Source organism: Dermacentor silvarum, chromosome 4 (genome assembly GCF_013339745.2).
Source record: "Dermacentor silvarum isolate Dsil-2018 chromosome 4, BIME_Dsil_1.4, whole genome shotgun sequence".
NCBI lineage: Eukaryota > Metazoa > Arthropoda > Arachnida > Ixodida > Ixodidae > Dermacentor > Dermacentor silvarum.
This window is the reverse complement of record NC_051157.2, coordinates 64,385,075-64,408,707: the sequence shown is the minus strand read 5'-3', so window position 1 is coordinate 64,408,707 and position 23,633 is coordinate 64,385,075. Positions and strand designations below refer to the sequence as shown.

General features: G+C 44.0%; 1 protein-coding gene and 1 long non-coding RNA gene across 4 annotated transcripts in view; one reads left to right on the top strand and one right to left on the bottom strand.

Moving 5' to 3' along the window:
* Positions 1-978, bottom strand: part of LOC125944708 (uncharacterized) — a 34,055-nt gene extending 33,077 nt beyond the window's left edge. For all 3 annotated transcript variants that reach the window (XR_007466378.1, XR_007466379.1, XR_007466377.1), the window contains exon 1: positions 149-978. This is a non-coding gene — a long non-coding RNA (uncharacterized LOC125944708). The remainder of the gene's footprint in view (positions 1-148) is intronic.
* Positions 1-23,633, top strand: part of LOC119450157 (oxysterol-binding protein-related protein 1) — a 91,495-nt gene that overhangs the window by 49,733 nt on the left and 18,129 nt on the right. The window contains exons 14-21 of the mRNA XM_037713532.2: positions 3,816-3,936; positions 12,083-12,158; positions 15,239-15,373; positions 18,981-19,078; positions 20,136-20,312; positions 20,794-20,872; positions 20,942-21,060; positions 22,853-23,099. Coding sequence (XP_037569460.1) covers positions 3,816-3,936; positions 12,083-12,158; positions 15,239-15,373; positions 18,981-19,078; positions 20,136-20,312; positions 20,794-20,872; positions 20,942-21,060; positions 22,853-23,099 — 1,052 coding nt within the window. The remainder of the gene's footprint in view (positions 1-3,815; positions 3,937-12,082; positions 12,159-15,238; positions 15,374-18,980; positions 19,079-20,135; positions 20,313-20,793; positions 20,873-20,941; positions 21,061-22,852; positions 23,100-23,633) is intronic.

The window sequence follows — 23,633 nt, the reverse complement described above, 5'->3', positions numbered from 1 at the left end:
AGTCGGTGCCTCCTCTGCCCCCCCCCCCCCCCCCCTTAAAAAAAAAATTCTGGTGGTCACCTCCGGCCACTGGCACTGGCCGGGGGTGACCTGCGTGCATTAGCTAGCCTGTGCATTGGCTGGCCTGTGATATTCTGAGAAAACTTACCAACTGGTGTATAGTTAAACAATGCCGGTCTGCGAAAGGCGCGCTGCATGCTGCGCTATTCATCGTTTTTGGCACCTTTCTCGAGAACTCGAGGAAGGCAAAGTAAAGGTGCCCGGTCTGTTTGTGGAAATCGCGGTCTTTGATGCGTAGAGGGAACGATATGCTTTCAGGCAAGAGCCGCATTGGCGGTTTGAGGTTCGGCGGCGCGGGTGACGTGGCCCGGGGCTGCGCTGCAGTGCGCGCGATCACTGCGGCGCCGCACGGCATACGATTCCCGCTATTATTCCCAGGTGTCGCCACATGACGCTGTGCTCTGCTCGCGCAGCCGCTTCCGTTCTTCCTTTTTTTTTTTTTTTTTTTTTTTCGGCTATGCTTTTTTCATCGCGTTTTGTTTTTCTTTTCTGGCGCGGACCCTCGAAACTGGCTTTGCCGCTGTGCCCGGAAAGGAACTGTTCGCTCGTGCCCACCACCGTCACTTCCACGTTGTGTGCTCGCTGTTTCTTTCTTTCGTGTCTTGAGACTCGCTGCCGTGCTGTGGGTATTTTTTTTTTTTATGTCCTCCCGTTTTCGTTTCGCTTTCGCACACTCTTGAATGCCTGCGACTGCTCGCACTGGGTCGACTGCAGGCGACTCCGTCGGCCCGCTGTGTGGAAGCTGATTTGCCGAGCGCGCGCGCACACTTGACAACGCACCTGGTTGGTAGCCGCTGCGAACGGCTGGCGGCCGAGTCATCCGACAAGCAACTGCCGTGACAGAGTGGCGTGTCTGGCCGGTCTGTGTTGTCGACGAACGCCGCCGCGCGCTCAACGCCGCGTCGACCGACAGCAACGGCAGGCGTCCCTCCCGCCGCTCGCTCGCCCGACTGCTCTGTGCCCGTTGCACCGCTGTGTTCTTCGTGCCCGACTCGTGTGAGTGAGTCAGCGCGCCCCGAAACTTGTGTGTTGTGTGCCGATTCCGCGACCCTGCGTGAAGCGTCTTCGTCGTCGCTTCTCTCCTCATCCCTCTCTCTCTCCCTGTGAACATCTGTGTGTGTTGGTCTCCGTCGCATCTGCGTTGATGCTAGCGTCCATTGCGGAATACCTCTACTCGTATGGCGGAGGCAGCAGTGGCCAGCAGTATGCACCGGAAAAGCAGCAGCATAACTGTCACTGTGGTACGTATGAATTCAGCCCGACACAACGCGTGAGGTGTCGTCATCGCAGGGTTCGGGACAAGCGTTCGGGGGGGTTACCGGCAGACATCTCAAGTTCATGTGACGTCGCGAGCTTGCGCTTGTTGCCAAGATCGTCGCGCGCGCACCCTCTGCAGCTGCGACTATCGTTTAGCGGATGACCGCGTCCGTCGGTGCTCGTGTACCCGCGGGGTTCATGCACCCCCCTTCCCAATCTATGACTGGGAAGTTGCGAAGGATATGACGCTGTCGAATGACGGGGGGGACTGAGATTGTTGTCGAAAAGAACCGGCGGGGCTTTCCCGTACTTGGGCCGACCGGCCGTTGGTTTCTGCCTAAAGAGGAGTTTTTCCTCGTTTTCTCCTCGTCCCTGCTATAAACGGCAGCACGCAGTGCGCGCTGAGGAAAGTGGCTGCCGCCTCCGCTGCGACCACTTGTTTGCTTCCACGTGCATTGGCTGGCCTGTGATATGCTTTCATTTTCCGCTTAGCAACCGCAGTACGCGCTCCATCTATTTATTTTTCTGATAGTCTTGTTTCCCGACTTCCTGTTGCACTTCCCGCGAGTTCCGGCGCCTCTGGGCGTCCTTGGCATTCCGAAACCGCGTCGTTCTAGTTTGGTTTGCGAAGCTTACGACGTCAGTTTCAAAGCGCTGAATATGCGTGTTACGGAAGTGTGTGGAAGCGGCTGGCATCCGCGGACGCAATCGCTTTCCGGGGCTGCTTTGTGCGTTTTGCAAGCCGGCACATGTAGTGCTTGCGAAACCTCCATCTTTCCTGTCGCGGTCACGATTCCATCTTCGAGCCCGGGTATCTGGTTCACTTATTGCGCCTACGTCACGATCGGCCGTTCACATGGCATCTGGCAGCAGCATGCGCGTCGTCTTGCACCGTGACGTTTAATGGTTTTAGTGTTCAGAGCAAAGGGAGACTGCGCAGGTCGGTTCTCTTTGTATGTGTGGAGCACAAAGGCTTCGAAGGACGCAGTGTTATCGCATGTCGGCGCCCACGACCACTGGTGCGGCGCAACTACTTGCTGCGCAGCTCACCAAAAATGCCCGCGTCTTTTTTTGCTCATCCTCATACGTGAGTGGGGAACCGTACCCGTTATCTCTGGCTTTGCTTTCTCGTCGAATTGTCCAGTCTCGTTAATCGCTTGTGCGCGCATACCCAGCATATAATGGTCAGGCTCGATAATTGATCTCTCCTAGCAAGTCGTGGCTTGACTGTTCTTTTGTCCCGTACTGAATATCGACCGCGAAGAGAAATTGCCTCGTTTATTGTCGTTCTAAACCGGCTGGTACGTAGTTGTAGCGAGCTTCTTCTGGTAACGGTGGAACTAGTTTTCTGTTGCTTTTGAATATGTCTAAATCATTGCATCCCTGCGGGAGGCCACGTTAGCGATGCTATTGTCACCATTCCGTGCGAACAAGCCGACTTCGTTCGCCGAGTTACATCTTGTTCGCACTAGTAGATTATATATATATATATACTAAGCACACATAGCAAGAAATAGAGGGGCGAGGGAGGGGCTTGTATATTGGCCTTCGATTATTGTGCAAGAGGCTCCGGAATTTAGTCGACCCTGACTAGCTGTGGTTGGTCGCCCAACCGCGACGTCTTTTTATTTTTTTTAGAAACCACTGGGAGTAAGAATAGCTGATGGAAAAAAGTAGCATATTTTATACTAAACAGCCGGACCTTTCTGCAGCCTCTTAATTTTGTCAGAGACAAATGTTGCATTGGAGTGCTAGTTCATTTCTTTCTTAGCTGCTCAGCTTTTCTGAGTTGTCGATGTGCACCTGTTGCACAAACATAGCACTGAAGTTCATTGGAAACCTTGAATACCATTTGTAGTTCTCACCTCGTAAGATGTAGACATGCACTTGTTTGGTACGGTTGGCCAGTCTTTGGTCGTCATTTATTTATTGAAGCTGTGTGTAACTATCGGTGGATGCAGGATGTGTAGGTATTGTGTATTTACTGCATCCGGTTTAGTCAGTTGCAGTGTGGGGGTAAATTGGGTAGCATGTTTGCTTCGCACCTTGAGATGCGAGCACCACCACCTGATTTGTGAACAAATTGTGGACTTTTTTTTTTTTGTGTATGTGACATCGCTAAAGATATTCCACAGTGCCAAGCATTGTCCTAATGTGAATGAAACGCATGAACGTTTTGCTGCATGCTGTAGCATAAATCACTGCTTGGTGGTTGCAATTTGGGTGTTCTAAAGGTCACATAGTCCAGAATTCGTCCCAGTTATCTCTCATCTGTGTGAAGCATTAATCTCAGGGATTTTACTGTTTCTGCAGGAGGCTTGCATGGGACTTGACATCCTGTTGTTATGATTGGTTATGAGCAAAAAGTTCTGGACTTTTCAACAACAATAGAAGTTTTCGAAAAGCAGTCAAAGCATCACATCATTGCTAGTATCCGTTTAGTAATCGGCACATTCGTGTGCCAGTCTTATCATCTTAAAACACTCTCTTCATCGCAGAGGCTTCTCCAAGCAGTGACCATCAAGTTCCAGCAGAAGTAGAAGCCACAAAGGCAGACACTATGCCGGAAGAACTGTGCTCATCACTGCCCAAGGAGGAGGATAGGGGATTCTGGGGAAGGTGAGTTACCAATGCATTTGGGGCCTTGTTCTCGCAGAGCTCATTTTGTGAATGTTCAGCATTGCCATGCTGTGGGGTGTGTAATTATCTTTAACTTAGATTTCATAGATTTCAGCACTGCTCCATTTCTTAAGCAAGGCTGCTCGGAAAAGGAGGCAACACGGTATACTATGAGTTTGTTTACTTACAATCCCTCACATGCTCCACTAGGGAGCATTGATTGGGAGCGGTACAGTATTATTATAGGACAAAAGAATGTAAACAAATAAACTCATGAACGTAAATAACAAAGTGCATACTCGTACAAAGTAGGTCAAATAAGGCGACATGAAATACAAGTTGTATAAAGAAAGAAAATACACAGACAACTGATGCGCATACCAAAAAGCTAGACAGACATCATTACACAGTGCTAAGGCAACATATGTTGGTGCAACACTTCACGAAAGGCTACGTGAAATGACCATGAATTGTATACTTAGTAGTAAACACAGGGAATTTGCTGTTGTTAACAGATCTAGACATGGGGCTGCGATCCTTATTTTGAATAATAACATGAGGCAGGCATCATAAGCCTGACCAGTAGAATAGGAAACAAAGGTTGTGATAAACACTTTGGTTGAAATCTGAAATGTGATTTCTCGTTATGTTTTTATCCAGATAGTAAAATTTCACGCTTTTTTCTATGTGCATTGTACTCTAGTCATTGGTAGCAAGTGGCACATACCTTTCTTTCTTTCCCTTTCCATATGTTCCTTAAACATTGTTTTTACCTTCATCCATCCAGTGATGATTAGGTATACTGCTACTCATTTTTCTTTATTTCTACCTTATTGTGCATATTCTTCCTTCAGCTATATTCGTTCACATTATTAGTTCTCTGTTATTGACCGTGTAAAAGATGGTGGAGGCTAGTCAAGGTGCTTGAGCGCAGCTTTCTCTCCCGTCACCCATCGCGTATCATACGTGAAATGCATGCAGTCGGCAACAGACGCTTCCCAGCAGCGTTCGCGAGGCGCGCTCGAAAGTCAGTTTCGCTTTCGGTTTCCCGTCGTCCGCCTGCCACTAGGGGGCCTTGTCACACTCCGCGGCTGTCATCATCGGCGGTGCGCTCGCCTTTTTTCCGCCCGTGTGTGGCGGTAGTGCGCCGAGGTGGATTTCGCATCAGCTGTGGGAGCATCGATTGGCCGCCTCGGCGCCTGCCTCTCTATACGTGATTACGGGATCGCGGCGCCCGCGTTTTTGGTTCTTTATTCTATGGTTCCCCCCCGGGACCTTAGCGTTGAGAGGTTGTTGCTGCGCGCGTCGCCGAAGAGCGGGAACGCGACGCTGGAACCGGTGTCTGACGCGCGGCCCCCGTTGCCGGGCGATTTGTGCGTGCGCCAACCCCTCCGACGTGCCGTCGACACTCGTTGAGGAAGCGAAGGAAAGGCTGGTACCTTCGCTTTAACTGCGGCCACCGATCGACCTCTCGATGACACTGGTAAACATCGAACGCTCGCAGAGAACGACGAAGGAAGGAAGGAAGGACCACACCCGAATTTAAATTTTCGCTCTGTCGGCGCGGTTTACAGTAATCCGCCTGACCACTGTCAAGGGTGAGGAGAAGCGACCCCCGCGTCTTTTCCGCGCAACTTGGAGGAAAAAAAAACGAAACCGCCGCTGCCGACTTCTCTCTGGAATGTGATGCCCCCGGTCTCCTCTTCCGCGAGCGAGCACACTTTGTGGCCCACTGCCGGCAACGTGAGATGCTAAGCACGGTGTGAATATTGCACGTAATTCGACCCTGTGCTAGAATCCAGCGAGCTGAAGGAGCAGCAGCGCCCTTCCTTCTAGATACCGGGAGTTCGGAAGTATTTTGTTCGCCCCCCGGCTTCAACTTCTCGACGGCGGGCGCCGCTTCGCTCCCGCTCCGCTGAGCAGCTCCGGATCACGCACGCACAGCCGCTCCGCGCGGTGGAGGCGTTCTGCTTTTCGGCAAGTCCCGTCGTCGGCATATTGGAAGCGGCGTTTGGTGAGGGACTGGCGAAAGGAAATGGTAATAACGGCGCTCTGCAAGACGACGTAGTGTATACATGACAGCTTCGTGATTACCTGGCGCTTTTGGGCTTCGCTTCTTCACCAGTGCGTTCAACGTTCATCAGTGTACTCTGCTCGCGCAGGTGACAGTGATTCCTCCTCACTGTGACAGTGATTGAGCTCCGCGGCTATCGACTACATACGGCCCTGCACAGGGGCGTCTGCCGCCGTGACGATGATACTCGAGGCCCAGTGACGCGCCCTGCGAAAAAGAAAGTGTATCGCAAATTTTTTTCAGCTGTGTCAACGGAGCTGCGGCGGTTTTCTTGCGACTTCGGCGAGTGCACGCGCTTGTTCGTTTCACTTCTCTCTTTGGCTCGCGTATGTGAAGTACTATACGTACCCGATCGAGCGTCTGAGAGACCACCGATACGTGAAGCATCACTGCGAGCTGTGTAGCCTCTTCGCTGGATGACATGGCTCGACCGCACAGGTGGTCATTTTTTTTTTCTATCTTTCTCTTTCTCTCCCTCTCTCTCTCTCTTTTTTTTTTTCCGAGACCGTCCTTGTCAAATAACGGTGCTGCTGTCAAACGTTATAGTACGTACTTTGCGTCGTTGCAGGGCTGACGTTCCACGTATTATTTATTGTCTAATTTCTAAAGTTCAAATCTACGCGTGTAGCTTCACGGCGTGCGTCCTCCACTGAGCTAGTTAGGTGACTCGATGAAATTGGGGGCTGAATAGATTATATTGAACAGCAATTTCTGCGAGTCTTTTGGCGGCGGCGCGGTCTTCTTTCCAAACAAGCTATATATATATATATATATATATATAATATATATATATATATATATATATATATATATATAGATTTGGCTTCTTTTTCTTCTTCTACCCCCCTCTATTTTGCGGGTCAACGTATCTTAACGGCGGCTAGTTCACCCAGTTATAGAAGAGGAAGAAAGGAACGAAACTTCGTGCACGACGTTGTCCAAACCCATCTCATCCGGTTCTGTCCTAACAGGAAACGGTGACAGCTCATTTCACTAGCTTCCTTTTTCGGATAACAGATCGTTTACCCCCGGCCGCGCGGTCGCCTCACAGATACACGGCGCGCGTTCTGCGTGTGTATTTATTCCTGGCGGGAAAAAAAAAAATCGATTGAGATCTGGCGCTGCTGATATACTGTATGTTGTGTTCGAAGCACCCCGCAGTGAATATGGTCTCCGTCGGGGGACCGCTTTCCTATCTCTTGGGGTTTGACATCTCCGTCTTACACTTCCTTTCTTTTCTTTTTAAGCGCTAGCTTACGAGGGTTCGAAGTACTGTTCGGGGTTAACAGCGCTCTCCTGTGTTAATCGAAAACTGGTGAAAAGGGCGCGCGCCGCGCCTCTTCAGTAAGCCCTGGGTCGGACGCGTCCGAGGGAACGGAGGAATACCGTAAGAACGCGCCTATTGTACACATTCGAATAGCACGAAGGTCGATCCACACACTCCTCAAGGGCTGCAGAAGATAGCGCCAACCTTTCCCTTTCCCTCAAGAACCACTTATCATCATCATCATCGATCCACACACTCACTCACAATGTGACAGACTGTACGCCTGTACCGTAAGGATGGTGGTTAACGATCTTTATTTTAATAATTGGTTGATGCACGAAACACTCGTGCTTTCGTGTATTTGTCTGTGCATATAGTATTGCGACGGCTCTTTCGTTTGGCTCTCGACAATGCCTGACGGACTGCTATAAGTCTGTGACGTTCAATGGGGTTCACAATGCCGTAACAAAAAAAAAAAAAAAAAAAAAAAAAAAAAGCTTTTTCACCCGTTTGTGCATACAAGAAGGAAATTTGCACGCAGACATGTCGGAGAAATAAAAGCCTCGTGTCAACTTACAGCAGAGGACAAGAAGCTGCACGTTGTCCATGCACAATCAACGCCTATGCCTAGTGAAGGGTATGTCAGGGAAACGCATTAGAGCTAGCCGATTGCTCTTTTCTGGAACTTCTCTCCCCCCCCCCCCCCCCCCCCCCCCCCCCGTCGTCGTCGTCTTTGTATAGAACCGGAGTATAGTAAGAATGGTCTTACTCATTCATTGCCGTTTTCCTTACAATTTCTACATTTCAATTAACTCGCCCTACATGCTTTCCCTGCCTTTGTTAGACGTCTGTCTGCCTTGTACGGTTGTAACAAACACAATATCGAGCCCCTGTTCCCCTTCTATCAAGTAAGCAATATCGAGCGTGACGATAAGAGTTTTCACGTGATCCATGCTTTCGGTGTTCCCTGTTGTGGTCGCATTTTTACGGTAATGCCTTTATTGGCGGCCGTGTGTCTGAGTCCTCCCCCCCCCCCCCTCCCTTTCTTTTCGGCTGTCACTCCTGGCGGCGGTTGCTGGCGGCAACTCGTGAAGGTCGTTGCGCGGCGGCATTCTATTGAGCGCCGTGAGTGGAAGAACCGCCCGTAGCGGCGCACGGGACAAGGGTGACTGGCAATGGGGAATATCGGGCTGAAATTCTGTACGGACTTTTTTTATTATTATTATGCGCCTTCCGAGCGACGCAGCAGGCGCACGTGTGCGTCGTTTCACCGTCGGGCTCTAGGGGCGACAGGTGAAGCACGCTGGTTGTGACTCATTTAACGGATCACTCCTTTTTTTTTCTTTTTTTTTTTACTGATCATTTCTTGTGCTTGCGCTTGCGAGCGCAGTTATAAACGTACGTTTGAACCCTGTGACACCCAATGTATTATATATGGTACGCCGAGTTTGATGCTTCAAGTTGATTTAAGCGCGGGAAACAACGCAAAAGCCATAGTTGCGTTTTTTAAATTTTTTATGCTGCAGTGAAACTTCAGTGAAACTGTGGATATTTCAACTAAGCAACTATAATTAAGCTTTAACTCAAATAACATATCACCCGCCTCGGTAACTCGATGGTTATGACGTCCTGCTGCTGACCACGAGGTCGCGAGTGGGCTACCCGGCAGCCGCGGCCGGATTTTGATGGGGGCGAAATGCAGAAACGCTTGTGCACTTCGATTTGGTGCATGTTCAAGAGCCCCAGGTAGTCAAGATCATTAATCTGGGGCGGCTTGCGCTAACATTTAGTAACGAAAATAACAACGAATTTAAGAGCGCGTTCTAGTGCGGACTAGAAGAGGAAGCTTTAGCTCGCGTGCTCCTAAGTTCGCTTTTCTCGGCAACCACTGCACCAAATTTGACAAGGTTTGTTGCATTTAAAAGAAAAGCTTAAAATCTGGTGACTGTTGGTTTCGAATTTCTGATCTAGGTCGTCAATTTTTTTTACTAAGAATTGGCAAAATTCACAAATTTTCAGAGAACAAAGCTATCAAGCTGACAACTCTGTAACTCAGCAGTGAAAATTGACATCACAATTCTGTGCATTGCATCTAATAGTACATCTAAAGCGAACAAAATTCATATATTACACGAGTCTAAAAAAATTTGTAATATGGAAATACAGCTTTTGCAAAACCCTTGTGCACAACATAACGAATTCACCGCGTAAGATATGAATTGACGTATCGAATTTGTCCGCTTTGAATTTTCTCATAAATGGATGCCGTTTACAGAACCGCGATAGCTGTTCTTGATGCAGAGCTATTAATTTGTAAACTTCGAGCCTCTATTTTTTAGGAGCTCTCGAATTTTTGAAAAATTTTAAAAACAATTCAGGCCCTAAATCGAAATTCCGCTTCCAATGTTCACTACAATTCAACTTTCTCTCTCAAATGCAACAAATTTCATTAAAAATCGGTCCAGGGGTTATCTCAGAAACGCGTTTCTGCTTTTTGCATGTATTTGAATAGGCCACATTGGAGTTGTACCCAAGCTAAAGCTTCCTCTTAAGAAAGCGTTCTTAAATTCGTTATTATTTCCGTTATTAAATGTTCGTGTAAAGCCACCCCTAAAGCTCTCAAAGCCCCAGAGTTGCTTTGGGATGTTAAATCCCATTAATTAATTCAATAATTAGATCACACACACTATTCTCTCCTAAAAATAAAGAATAAAGGTGAACAATTTGTGCCAATTTTCTTTGATGTGCAGCTGTGTGTGGTATTACGGTGTTAACCCTGTCTCATCTGCTCAAAAACGTGTTCTGTATTTTTCGTGCTTGTGGGCTTACAAGTACAAATCAAATGAATCTGTAGTTTTTTTTTTACTCAGATGTGCAAAAGCTAAAGGTTACATGGAGGCAGTGTGCGATTTGGGGGCTGTAAAAAAATTTGGCTGTGGATTTTTGCAGCTGTTTGCTTCTACATAGAAAGGTGGGCTTTTGAAAGTCGAGGCACAAGCATCCTGTTTTGTTTAGATTTTTATGTTTGACACAATTTTATGTTTGTTGCATACATCCTGTGGATCAGCTAGCTGCAGCATAAAAAGGGCTCTTTTTTGTTGTTGTTGTTGTTGGACTCATTTGTTGAAAGTGGTCTGTTGAGGTTTTAAATCGCATCACCATGCTCATGGCCAAACCTTTTATTGCCTTCAACATCGATCCTGCTATAAAAGATGTCAAATACCTTGTAGTAGCATACTGACATTTGGATGAGGGGCAGTCAAAACAAGTGACACACTGATATTTTTCCACATTTTTCTTCAACCTTTTTGCGCAGTGAATTTTGATGCTATTGTCCTTGGCCAACAGGCTTCACTCATTTTTAACATTGCACAGTGACATTCTAGCTTCAAGTCGTTCCTCATTGTGAGAAGCGTGACACTGATGTTTGCCCTTCTAATGACGAACCAGACTTGTACACATTGTTAAAAAAAATAATGAATGTCATTTGTTGGTTACTTATCACCAAAATGTAGGGAATTGTTTTTACAAGCTTTTACAAAAACTGACGGACCAGTACTTTAAGAAGTAATCCCCACTTTTTGGGTGTTACTTTTAGTGACATTTTACTTTCTCAAAGAATACAGAAAAAGGCAAAGGATAGTTGGGAAAGCATTTATTTCTACTTAATATTATACATTGTTTATCCTTTAAATACTAAGTTCTCTCATAAAAAAGTGAAAAAAATTTACTAACATTTTTTTCCCCAGCAAATTATTGCATAATACATTCAGATTAAAAAAATGTATCTGTGGTTAATTTCTTATAGTTAACCGATATATAAGTGAAGAACAGCTAACCTGAAAAAGAGGCAACCTCAGCGTACGTGTGAGGTTCGAGTGCAATTATCTGAATAGTTAATAACTAAAGCGTCAAAGGCGTTCGAGTGTCAAAGCTCAAATGCACTGCACGAACCAGCACGGCTCGCCTTCAGAAAGCAAAGCAGAAGAAGCTGGGGCGTGGAAGAGTACAGCTTGGGCTTAGTAGTTAAAGGGTTAAACGTTAGTATACATTGGCTCTCGAAAGTGGCACATGCCATGTTCAACTGCTTCCACGTGTAAATATTTCAGCCACTACACTGGATGCACTCTCCATTGACATGCTGGGTGGGAGTACCACATCACACCTCTCCAATTCACTTGAAGTGGTGTTGGTGTTCTCGAGAAATTGTCAAGCTTTGTCCTTGGAACACTGATCTCGCGCTCTTTCTGATTACAAAGCTGGAAAAATTTTGTGGAGGGAATTGTGCCGGGTTGCTTGTGATGTGATGTGCCAACTGCGGAAGAAGGCATGGGCCCGCGACAAAACCACATCAAACGACAGACTGACCTGACGCAACTTCCTGTGACCCTCGTCTTTAACCTACACAGCTACAGAAGTGATAGTGAACGCCAGGTGGTCAAAATTAATCCGGAGCCCTCCACTATGGCATGCTTCATAATCGGAACTGGTTTTGGCACGTAAAATCCCAGAATGAAGTGATCATATTAGCCGAAATCATTGGTTGGAAATGCACTATTAGAACTTTGCCCATGGAAAGGCATGCACTCAAATTATGCTGCAGCCTGCAATGCATGCTGTGTGCGCCTACAGAAAGGTTGACGAAAAAGTGTAATTTCGATACTTTAGTTACGTGGTGTTTAATGATTGTGTTACCTTTTTGCTGCACTATAACCAATAAATGTAATGATAATTAGTAACTTCAATACTTGTAACATTCTACATGTCTGTGTAGGATTTACTAACACATTTTTTTTTTTTTTCAGAACGCATCTTCCAGTGCCCATGTTCTCAAAAAACGACTTCAGCTTATGGAGCATCCTGAAGCAATGCATAGGCAAGGTAAGTTTGAGGATAGGATAACCTTTTACACAAATGTCATGATATTAACTTGTATTTCTGCCTTGCAGTTAAAAAACTTGATTACAAAAGCTGACATGCATTTCAACCTTTACCAACCATTTTCCTTAAAGTGGCTTATGTGATGTTTCCTGCATATTCATTAAAAACTTGTGCATAGCCCCGCATTAGTAATCTGAACAGCAATTTGTGCCCAAATACTAAAAAGGTATTGCATCTACAATGATAGGGCTTCATGCAAGATAAGAACGTAAAACGGAACAGCTATCACTGTGGAATGACGTTCATGGCCATCCAGGCAGCGGTAAAATCAAACTCTATAGATGCCTCACCTGCGTTTTTTTTCTTCTTTCTTCAGTGAGAGAGATGACTACAGAAACAAATTAGAGTGGCTGAGAAAACAATCAAAAATATCATCCGATGCATTACTGATTTCTTTAGTACCTTATTGCTTGGTGGCTAAATCTCCATAATTATATGCGTGTTATTGTTTTTCTGTCACAGCATATATTGCTGCATGGTTTTTCCAGCGATTTCCTAGTCTAGCCTTGTACCTTCAATCACGGTTGTCTTACCTAGAGATTCAGTCGTATTATAATTGCAGTTTTATTTATTTCACTTTATTCATTGAGAATGGAATTCAGCGCCAACAGTACAAAGATTGAAGATACGCAAGTTGATAAGTTTAGCCGCATTCTGAGGAGTATTGGGAACTACTATTCAGCGTGGTGCTGGTATACTGCACTAAGAAAATTATACCGATTTTCTTGTTATTGATAAACTAGGCTTGTGCAGAGGAGTGAAAAATATTGCATACAAATTGCGAGCTGGGTTACCAAAGCAGCCAGAAAAAGTTTGGTTACAGGCTATGCATACTCTTTAGGGAGTCGATTGTTAAAATATCCCATTGTACATAAATTCTCATTTTCAGGGGATTATGTAAGCCCTTTAGCAAGACAAAGACTAAACATTTGAAATACAGGCTTATTGTTTTCATCTCCAGACATCAATGTTTATTTTCATATGTTGTCTGTGTTTTCATCTTGTCACCATTGTATATTCTATAGCAATGTCTTCAACTAGGCCTGTGATAACTAGTAACATGGTCGTAAGCTTGATGGGCTCTCTTGTGTCTTGGTTGACCTTACAGTTGTTTGTGCAATAGTTAAATGCTTGATGAGAATTTGTCTGATAGGTGACAGGACTAGGAGATGCATCGCACCCATCCATTGACAGGATGCATCTATATTTTAGGATGTTTTCTTTATAAAGTATTGATGTGTTCAGGATGTATGTTTCAATCTGCACATAAAGGGCATGAATGTGTAATAATATATGGTACGTGGGAGAAAACTAAACAAAAAACTAAAACAAATGAAGACATTTGAATACAAGACTAAGGATTGGGGTGGTTGCATTGCCAAATCGCCTTTTGGTACATGAACATGTGCTTACGTGCGACTCAAGTAGTTGGCTCCGACATTGGCACAACCTTTTATGTAGTGAACAGCAAAATAATACTCCTGCAAGGGGAGACTCCACCGCAACACTCTGTTGTCAATGTGTTTGGCGGAATTTAAGTACTGTAAGGGTTGGTGATTTGACTGAATAACAAAAGGCTTGCCATATAGGTAAATGTGAAATTTTTGTACAGCCCAAACAACTGCTAAAAATTCCTGTTCGATTGTCAAATAACAGGTTTCTCTGGGCAATAATTTACGACTAGCATAAGCAACAGGGTGCAGCACCTGGTAGTTTCCCGTCTTGAGCAATACTGCGCCCGGGCTTGTGTTGGAGGTGTCCGTGCGCAGTGTCAACTCTTTCGAAAGGTCAAGAGCAAGGAGGAAGGGAGCATCGCTGAGCTTCCTCTTTAGTGCCTTAAACGCTTCTTTTTTGGTTGAGCCTCATGAAACAGTACTGCGGTGTCCCTTCCTTGTGAGGTCCATCAATGACTAGGTCAGTTTGACATAGTTCAGGATAACCTTCCTGTAGTAGCCGGCGAAACCAAGGAATGACTGCACTGCTTTCTTGTTGGTAGGGACGTTTAGCAGCCAGAATCTTGTCTAGCGTTTTGGCAAGAGGTTCAGCCTTACCGTTCCCAATGCAATGACCCAGAAACGATATGCTGCTCTCTCCTATTTCACATTTACTTGGTTTGATTGTGAGGTTGGCTTGTTTAATTTAGTTAAAAAATTGTCTGAGGGTGTCTATGTCCTCTTGCCTTGTGTCGTTGGCAATGACATCATCATTGAATTAATGATGGACGTTCTCGGGGATGCCGCTCAGTACGGATCTCATGAGGCGCGCAAGTACTGCCGGGGCCGTTTTGATGCCAAACAGCATGTAGAAAAAGTGAGAGACCAGATGTGCTGGAAAAAGCAGTTCTTTCTTTCATGGCTTTCAGCAGACATTTTGTACTTGCCAATATCCCTTTGTGAAGTCAAATTTTGAGAAAAACTGCATTTGTCCTCATTAACTACAGCTGAATAAGTTTCATCTGGCTGCGCCTGGCCACTGTAGGGGTGAGGTGTGTGAGATAAGGGACAGCTGCCAGCTTTTACCTCCACCTTCACTTTCTCCCTATGACCTGATCTTATGCACACGTTTACACACTTTCCTTTCATCGGGCTGAGCATGGTGAAATGAGATGAATGCATTATTTTAACTTCGGCCAAAACCTAAGTGTAACCAAGTTACAGGTCCTTCTTTTCTGCCATTCCCCTCTGGGATGTGCATACGAAACAAGTTTACAGGTGGATAAACAACATCGTGAAGGTTTTTTTTTTTTTTTTTCGGTATCCACAGCATATAAAACAAAAAGACAGTATCTTTAAGATTTTAAATTGCGCACTGGAAAAAAAAAGAAGCATTTTATTTGCGAAAGGTAAACGACCATACCAAGAGGTGGTAAAATGACAAATTTTTTTAATCCACAGTGGCTTTCTGATTTTGCCATCACAAATAAGAGACTATTGTCACCTCACTTGTATCAATTTGTATGACCTACATTAAAAGAATGAGTACTTTTTTTATGCTTACCCATATATCCTTGCCATATGCAGGAATTGTCCAAGATCACAATGCCCGTTGTGTTCAACGAGCCATTGAGCTTCCTACAGCGCATTTCAGAGAACATGGAGTACAGCCACCTGCTTGTTCAGGCCGATGAAGCTACCGACCCCATCGACAGAATCGAGGTACGTGAGTAATATGGCAAAATGTGCACCTTGATAAACTTTCCACCATGTGTCTTTCAGGATGTCTCACCTGCTTTGTAGTGTTTCTGCCTTTCTTTAAAGAGAATGCTAGTATAGTTCACATATTACATTGAGCGCAAGAGAAGAAAGGCAAGAAGTTATTGTTAGTTTGCCAGTCTGTGACTGACACAGGATTTGAAAGGATTGGCTGCTTAGGGTGTGTATTAATGTCCCAGTTTTCCATCGGCAATGTGTACTGCTCTTTAGCATTTTTAAATTGCAGGACGCTGCATTGCTAGTGTCTCATGACTATGAGAAACAGCATCAATGTGGCAGCACCATTGATGCTGTTGAGCATTACCTTGGTTTTTGCTCCTAGGGTGTTTCACACTGTAGCCAAGGGTATCTACAATATCAACTGTTATGGTAGTTCTCATGTGCCTGAGAGAAAAAAAAAAACAACTTGCATCCTCCGAGAATAAAAAGTTTACTAATATTTTACTTTCGAACAAGTGTAAGAATGCACCTTTATCACATAACTATATTCCACCATCCTCTGTTGTCATCTCCATCCATGCAGCTGTTCTTGTGCTTGTTACTGATAAAACCTACTGTATATAATTTTCTTGCGGCGACACTGTTATGGTTCCATACACTTCTCCCTGTTGCTCAGTTGTCTCCAAGAGAGGCCACTACTTCCTCTTCAACACATTTAATTTGGAGCAATCTGTGTCCTGTGAAGTCTACATTTACTTACGCTTGCCATTTTCTATACAATTGAGTGTATACAATACACATTCACAACCCAGTAATGTCTTTTTATGGTGAGTTTGTATGGGACAGTCAGAGCACTTATAAAAGTTTCTTCTAAACAGGCCTCTTTCATTGGCAGATGAAGAGCAAACTTGGAACAAATTGAGTCTAAACTGCATTATTGATACTTGGTGTCGCTGACTAGCTCTTTCGTTATTTTCGCGCGGTGCCATTGGGTCACTGGTGACCCAAGTTCAATACTTGGGTCACCAGTGACCCAATGGCACCGCGCGAAAATTGAAAAATACCGGCGCTCCCATGAACTAGCTGTGCCATCTAGTGCATTTTCTAAGCACTAGTGTTTCATTTCCTGAATAGCTTGTTCTTTTTCCCGAGCGGCGGTAATTTTAAACGGCAGCTCAAAGAGTGCCGTTCACTTCATTTGTTCATGAAGATGGCGGACGTTCCGGTCGGTGGACCCACGTGCGGATGACGTCCTTCTGGCATTTCCGTCGCGTCTGCAAGCGATTATTCTGCTTGTTGCTACTGTTAGACATTGTAACGTGAAGCTTTATTTGTTGCTTGCACAATTCAGAACTTTTTTATGTAAAGGCCATACCTTTAGGTGTTTTGGCGCCGTATTCAAAGTTATGTTTCGTATAGATATGTTTTATATTTGAGATTTTTTTTCTTAGCTGCTAGTAAGCATGATTTCCTATAATACCCACGGTTCAATAGCTCATTGATTTCTCTCGTTACTGATATTCATTGTATTATTGTGTTTAGAAAATTTGTAGAGGGAAAAAAATATAATCGTAGCACCTGATAGAATAGAGCAGTTTCCACTAGGCAGGATAAAAAAGATTTGTGCACTCATACATTTTTAAGCTAGATAATTCAAACTTTTCTCTTTTATAGACAATTGATTTGCAAACATTTTTTATATTTCATTTTTCTTTTTTGCTCCTTTTGTGTTATGAGCAGCACATTGGAAATGTTCTATGCAATTTTCAATAAATGTTGCTTTTTATAAATATCATTACTTGTTACACCCTGTTATTGTTTTTGAAAGTAATATCTTTAGAAAGTATACTTATTTAGCTTTGTATTGATATATAGCATGATACTGTAACCACGATTATTTATTGCAAAAAATTACGAAAACCTACAAAAAGTGCTACATTTTTCCACGGTAACAAAAGAGCTAGATGCCCACATGATATTCTACATTCAGTAGTATTTCATGGCTTAAGGCTCTCTATAATGGCTGTATCACACATTGTTTATGAAACGACTCTGCCGCTGAAAGTAGAGCACTTTTGGATGACTTAGAATCGAATGCCACTTCACTAGTTATGTATAAACCTTGTTCATGCATGTGGCAAAAATGTCATTTGCAAAAAAGAAGAAAGAGAGATCAGTGCATACTGGGTGTTTTCCGATTGTTTGTACATGTGTCCATGTACATACTAGCCCGTGCAAGCCATGTACTTGCTCCAATAATTTAGTGGAAGTTTCAGAATAAACTCCTCAGCAGATCTACATGCTCCATAGCAGAGCATGTAACTCTGGTTTACTCCTGGTTTGCCATTGAATTCAACACCAGTGCATTATGATGCCTGTGCAGCTGGTCGCACTATGTTGAATTTTGTTCAGTGACATACAATGTTTGTTTTGATGCATGCTACTTGAAAACTTTTCACTTTGGCAGTTATTTTGCTTTCTTTGAATATTCTTGGCATTTTGTGGCTTCTTTTGTAGTAGCTTTACTAGCTTAGAAAGCATGCGGACAGCACAAGAAAAGATCATAGAGACAAGACACCACCCGTGCACTGTTAGCTCCTTATAATGGCATGAACATTGATTTCATCCTTAAGAGTTGATGCTGCTGATCTGCATTAAACTAGAAAGCTTTGGATAACATTTCAATTTGCAAGTTATCTGCCTCCATCATTACTAGGATTTTTCATTTTGATTTCTGTTCTTACAAAATTGTGTCAACTTCTAAATGGGATAGTCAGATGTTTTCTATAGCCAGAAATGCAACTTAAGGTGTAAAGTTACTTTCATGTACACTTAGACTTGCTATAGTAGTGCAGTAGGTAGGTGTTATTTAATGTAGAATTAATGGAAACATTGGGTATGTTTTAAAATTCTCTAGTGAGGAGTGGCACTCAGTGTCATAGTTGTCACTTGATTCCTCATCATCAAGTATGTCAGTTCTATGGTTTACCTCACATTTTTGCATTTCTTGAACAAATCAGGGATGGTATATGTAATGATCCCTTTTGTTCAATATTGTTCCTTATTATCCACCAATCACAACCAGTCGATCCTAGTGATAACATAGGTGGAGCCATGCTATAAGCACTGACAAAGCATGATCAGGAAATAAATGAGAAAAGAATCATTACATTATCCTGCACTGCACATCTCTGGAGATCTTCTAACCCTTCACACGTGGGCCACGTGTGTGCTGTTAGTACCGTTGAAGAAAACACGCCTCATGTGTCCATATAATTGCTGTCACAGTAATATGTATATCGAGATCATGGAATCTATGACATGGTATAAAGAAAGCGTCATGGTCTTGGGTTTTGGATTCAAAAGAAATGCTTGTCATAAATGCATATTTGTTTAAAATGTAGGAAAACAAACAATTTGCTTAAAATCTTGGAATGTTTGATACTGTAGGACATTCACATAATCACATTAGAGGGTGTCTAGTGTTGATACTACACACGCACACACACACACACACACACACACACACACACACACAGAGAGAGAAATGTTCTGTACAGGCATACAGGCAGAGACCCTGAGAAATGCTGGTGATTGTTTTGTCTTGCAGCTAGTGACTGCTTTCGCAGTGTCTGCACTTGCATCGAACCTTGAACGATTGAGCAAACCCTTCAACCCACTGCTTGGTGAGACATACGAGCTGGTCAGGTAGGTAGCAGACTTCGTATGCCATAACCTGTAGCAGTATTTCAAACCTTGCTGCAGCCCTTGAAGTTGTAGTTAAGGGAGAATAATTTTGGCTTGGGTATGCCTTAACGGAACCCATCGCATGACTTTGGTTGACTGTACTATACCGAATATTTCACTTTTTATACTGTCTTACATCGTAGTCAAGTGGGAGCAAAAGCATACTGTTTAGTCATGTTGAGTTACTTGGAAATTTTTCATTGTATGCTTATTTAACTATATAAGTAGTTCATATCAATGATGCGAAATGGTAAATATTTGTAGGGCTGCAGCTGCCGTATTTCAAAAGCCTCTAGAGTGTTCGTAAACACATGATGTTGTTTCCATGATATCTCTTTTCGTGTCTCTTTTTTTCCTGGGTGTCCTACAAAATGGGACTGTTCTGTTGCTTAAAAAAAAATAAAAAATCCTGTGCCTGATTATAGCTCTTGGTGATTGCTGAGAGAGCTGCTGAAGTGACTGAATTTTAGATAGCCTGCTGCATTTGCTTTGCATTCTCATCTACATAATATGTGCTGCTAGTAAAAGCTCAAAATTTTACGTTCTCAGCCATCATGGGACAACACTTTCTCCAACCTTAATGAATGAATTAATTAATATTTACTCTCACAGGATGACCCAAGACCTTAGTGGAGGGAAGGGAAGCAAGGAAAGAGTACATTAATATACTAATATTGACCCTACAAGCCAGCTTCTGCAATGTGTGTCTGCATTTGTAGACTGCACCAGCTCTGTGCACAACATCTGTTTTTATCTTACGTAGTTGTACATACCTAGTTGTCGATATGACACGCGACTCATTTATGGTGCAACAGTTAGATTCTGTGTGTTCTTTTTTTTTAGTTCATACAAGCTGAGCGAACTTGCATTGAACATATGTTAAAACTGAAATTGTCTAGAGAACTTAATTTCACCAGAATAAGCAAAAAATGGGGGAAGCAGTTGCACAGCTTGTCACACTTTGGCGCTGCAGTTGCACCACTTGTCTCTGACTGTTTTACTATTTCTCTCTGTGCAGAGAAGACGTGGGCTTCCGAATGGTGTGCGAACAAGTGAGCCATCACCCACCTGTGAGTGCATTCCATGCTGAGTCGTCCCACTTCAAGGTTCATGGCTCTGTATACCCAAAACTGAAGTTTTGGGGCAAGTCGATCGAGATCAAACCTGAGGGCCATCTGTCTGTGGAGCTGCTCTCGTGAGTACCTAACCTGATTCTGAGGATAGCGTTTCGACACACAATGATAAGCTCTTCCTAGTGTGAGAGCTTGCAAAACCTGTAGCACTTGCACAATGTCCTATTTACTGTAGCTAGTGTTCAGATATATCCAAACACTGAATGATGGCTTACTTTTGCCCTTTATTAATAAAAATCCTAGTTTGCAGACTGTGCGCTGGGCATTGTCACTGCAATTATGTTTGTGGTTTGAATTGTGCAGCTTGTTGGACAAAAGTTTAGAGAGCAGTAGACCAACAGGTTCATCGATGGTGTTTGTATAACACTCGTAACTAGTGTTGTTCATTCCATTCTGTAGTGATGGCATTACTCTGGCTAGACAGTATGTGGACATTCATTGCTCTCTCTAGTAACATTGTTTCGTCTAAACAACTACCTCTGTTCAGTCATAACATGACTGTGGATTCACTCACTAAGGCAGTACATTCTCCATTTATTTCAGGCACGGCGAGTCATACACATGGACCAACGTAAACTGCTGTATCCATAACATCATTGTGGGAAAGCTGTGGTTTGAACAGGTATTGCATAAGCACCAGCCATCTGCTTTTCTGCTGTAACAAAATATGCTCCGCTTGCTTTTTTTTCAGTATGGCCTTATGGAGATTGTCTGCCAAAAATCTGGACTGACGTCGTCACTCACATTCAAGCAAGCTGGCTGGTTCTACAAAGACTTGCACCGGATAGAGGGATTTATTTTTGACAAGCAGTAAGTTCGCACTGCTGTTGGAATGTTGCAAGGATTTGCATTCGATGAACTGGTTTATCTATTGTGAACAGTGAGTAGTATGGAGAAGTAATATAGTCAAACCTCCTTATAATGAAGTCGCATCGGCCATGAAAGCATCATAAATGTTTTATTAATGAGATAAAAAGTATATAAATTGCCAAAGTCTAGATTGTGGGATAAAATTGAACAAAGTTTGTAAAGACACACTTGTATCTACTAAGCGAAAATGTAACGAAAATTGAGATATACAAAATGTATTGCAGTTTAATAGGCACTATCTCCGAAAAAAATCGAAATTTTTCATTGAACAGGTATTCCGCTACAAAAATTACAGTTGTACTACAGTTGGGCGTGCCGGGCTGTGGTCGCCGATGTTCCGGGCTGGTTTCCGTCGTCGTTGCTTTCAGACTCAAGGTCCGACGAAAAAGCAGCATCCTCAGACTCGCTGCTGCTCAATCCGTCGATAAAATCGGACGCAGCGGAGTCATGACTGCGATCTTTCGAAGCATGCGCGCTGCTCTCAGAGGAAACCATTTTTGCTTTCTACTTTGATGTTCACGAAACTTCGGAGCGTGTTAAAAAATTATCACCTTACGGGAAAAAAGTGAGCTGCTTAGAAAACAAAAATATAGTTCTCTTTCATGTCCGATAGCGTAGTGTGTGTGTGAGCAGTGCGGAAGGTCTCGAAAGCGGCGTTTCAAACCATTGATAGCGGGCTGACGATGCTGAATGGACGTTGTATGGAAGGAGTTAAGGCCGGCAACATTAAACTGCATGCCAGACTGGCTTCTCGAAGGTACATCTCTAAAAATCCTTCTGAATGCTTGGGAGGTTGGACAGTGGTCTCGTCACCATATTCATTGACAGTGCAATACAGTGATGATAGTATTGGAACAAGTACATTCACACATGGTCAAATGTGAAGACATGCTATGTGCGAGCAATTCAGGAGACATTACCATTGTTCAAAGCAGCAATAACTATGCTTATGCCGTGCCACTTTGTACAGTGGCTCAATGTGTGTCATATAGTATACACCTAGTTTCTTGTTTACTACTACTCCTGATGCAGAGGCAACGCATAAAAATTTTTATATATACAATAAAACTTGTTTATAGGTTTCCCTGACCTGTAAGTTAAAAGTGGACAGTCAAAGAAGTCAAAGCAGCTGTTGTGCTCTAACCGCCAACTACATGCACAATCACTTGTGACTTTTTTCGTGACTTTAGCTTCAAATGTTTGTCTAACAGAATAGTTTGCTTGTTTTGCCTTTTATTGTTGTTGCTTTACTGGTAGTGAAGGGATAGAATACAGTTTTTGTCTGCTGATCACTGCAAGACTGATATGTTGGTATAATCATTCTGGCACATTCAAGTGATCATGGGACTCTGCAACCCATGGAGACATCTAGGAAAAGCTAAACGGTGTTTCATTTTCCAATAACATGTCAATTTTCAAAAATTAGATAAACTTATGAGGTTTAACATTTCAAATTAACACACTATCTATGAGATACGCAACAGGGGGAATGCTCCAGATCATTTTCAATCACCTGACGTTTTTTAACATGCACCTAAATCTGAGCACTCAAGCATTTTATGCATTCCGCTTTCATCAGAATGCTGCTGCAGCAGCCTCAAATTTAACCTGTGACTTTTTGCTCAGCAGCAGAATTTCGTAGCCGCTGTGGCGGGTAGCGCATAAATTTCTTCCGTAAAACTTGGTGCTGTTTGCGTCTGTTGGATACATGAGGGTCTGCTTCTTTTTTCAGAAAATCCCGTCTGCGCTTTCTGTATGGAAAGTGGACAGACTACCTCAAGGCAGCACCCGTGGCCGAATACGAGGAGTACATGCAGACCCACAACTTCCGGGCCCCTGACCAGCCACCACTGGGCAATGCCACGCCAGCAAGTGCAGGAGCAAGTCCTGCGCATACACCCAAACGCATGTACGCCAAGCTTAACAGCCTGACACGCTCCCTGACAGGAGGCTCACAGGGCGACATGCCAGGACCCAAGGTGCGTGTTGCCTTTTCTACAGCATGTAAAGTGATTTCTTGTGGCTTGGCACAACCAGGCCAGCAACAAAGATGTGCTACAAGTGCTTTGCCAGCAGTGCAGTTCGCAGGCCACCCACACAAGTTATGTGTACGTATGGCACACAGGTATGTATGGCAGGGTCGGTGTGAGACAAAGCGGAAGGAAGTAGCAATGGCCACATTTATCGGTCACATCAGCAAAGACCTGAAGAGTGCATTCGTGGAATAGATGTCCATGTTCAGTGCAAAATCCACATCGGCTTCCTCCTTTTCTGGAGCCACACGCTTGATCAGGCTCGCAAAAGTGGGAGACCCTGCTGGCCAGCTCTGATCCGGAAATACAAGTCCGGGTCACAGCGCGAGCCCAAGAGGTCGCCTTCAGCACAGACTGAGGGCCATCTGGTGGGGTCACAAGACCCATCACTCCCTGTACCGAGAATAAAGTTTTATGACGGACTGATCAGGTCGGTTATTAGGCATACCAATTTTAATGCAGTCAGCTTCCATTAGTTTG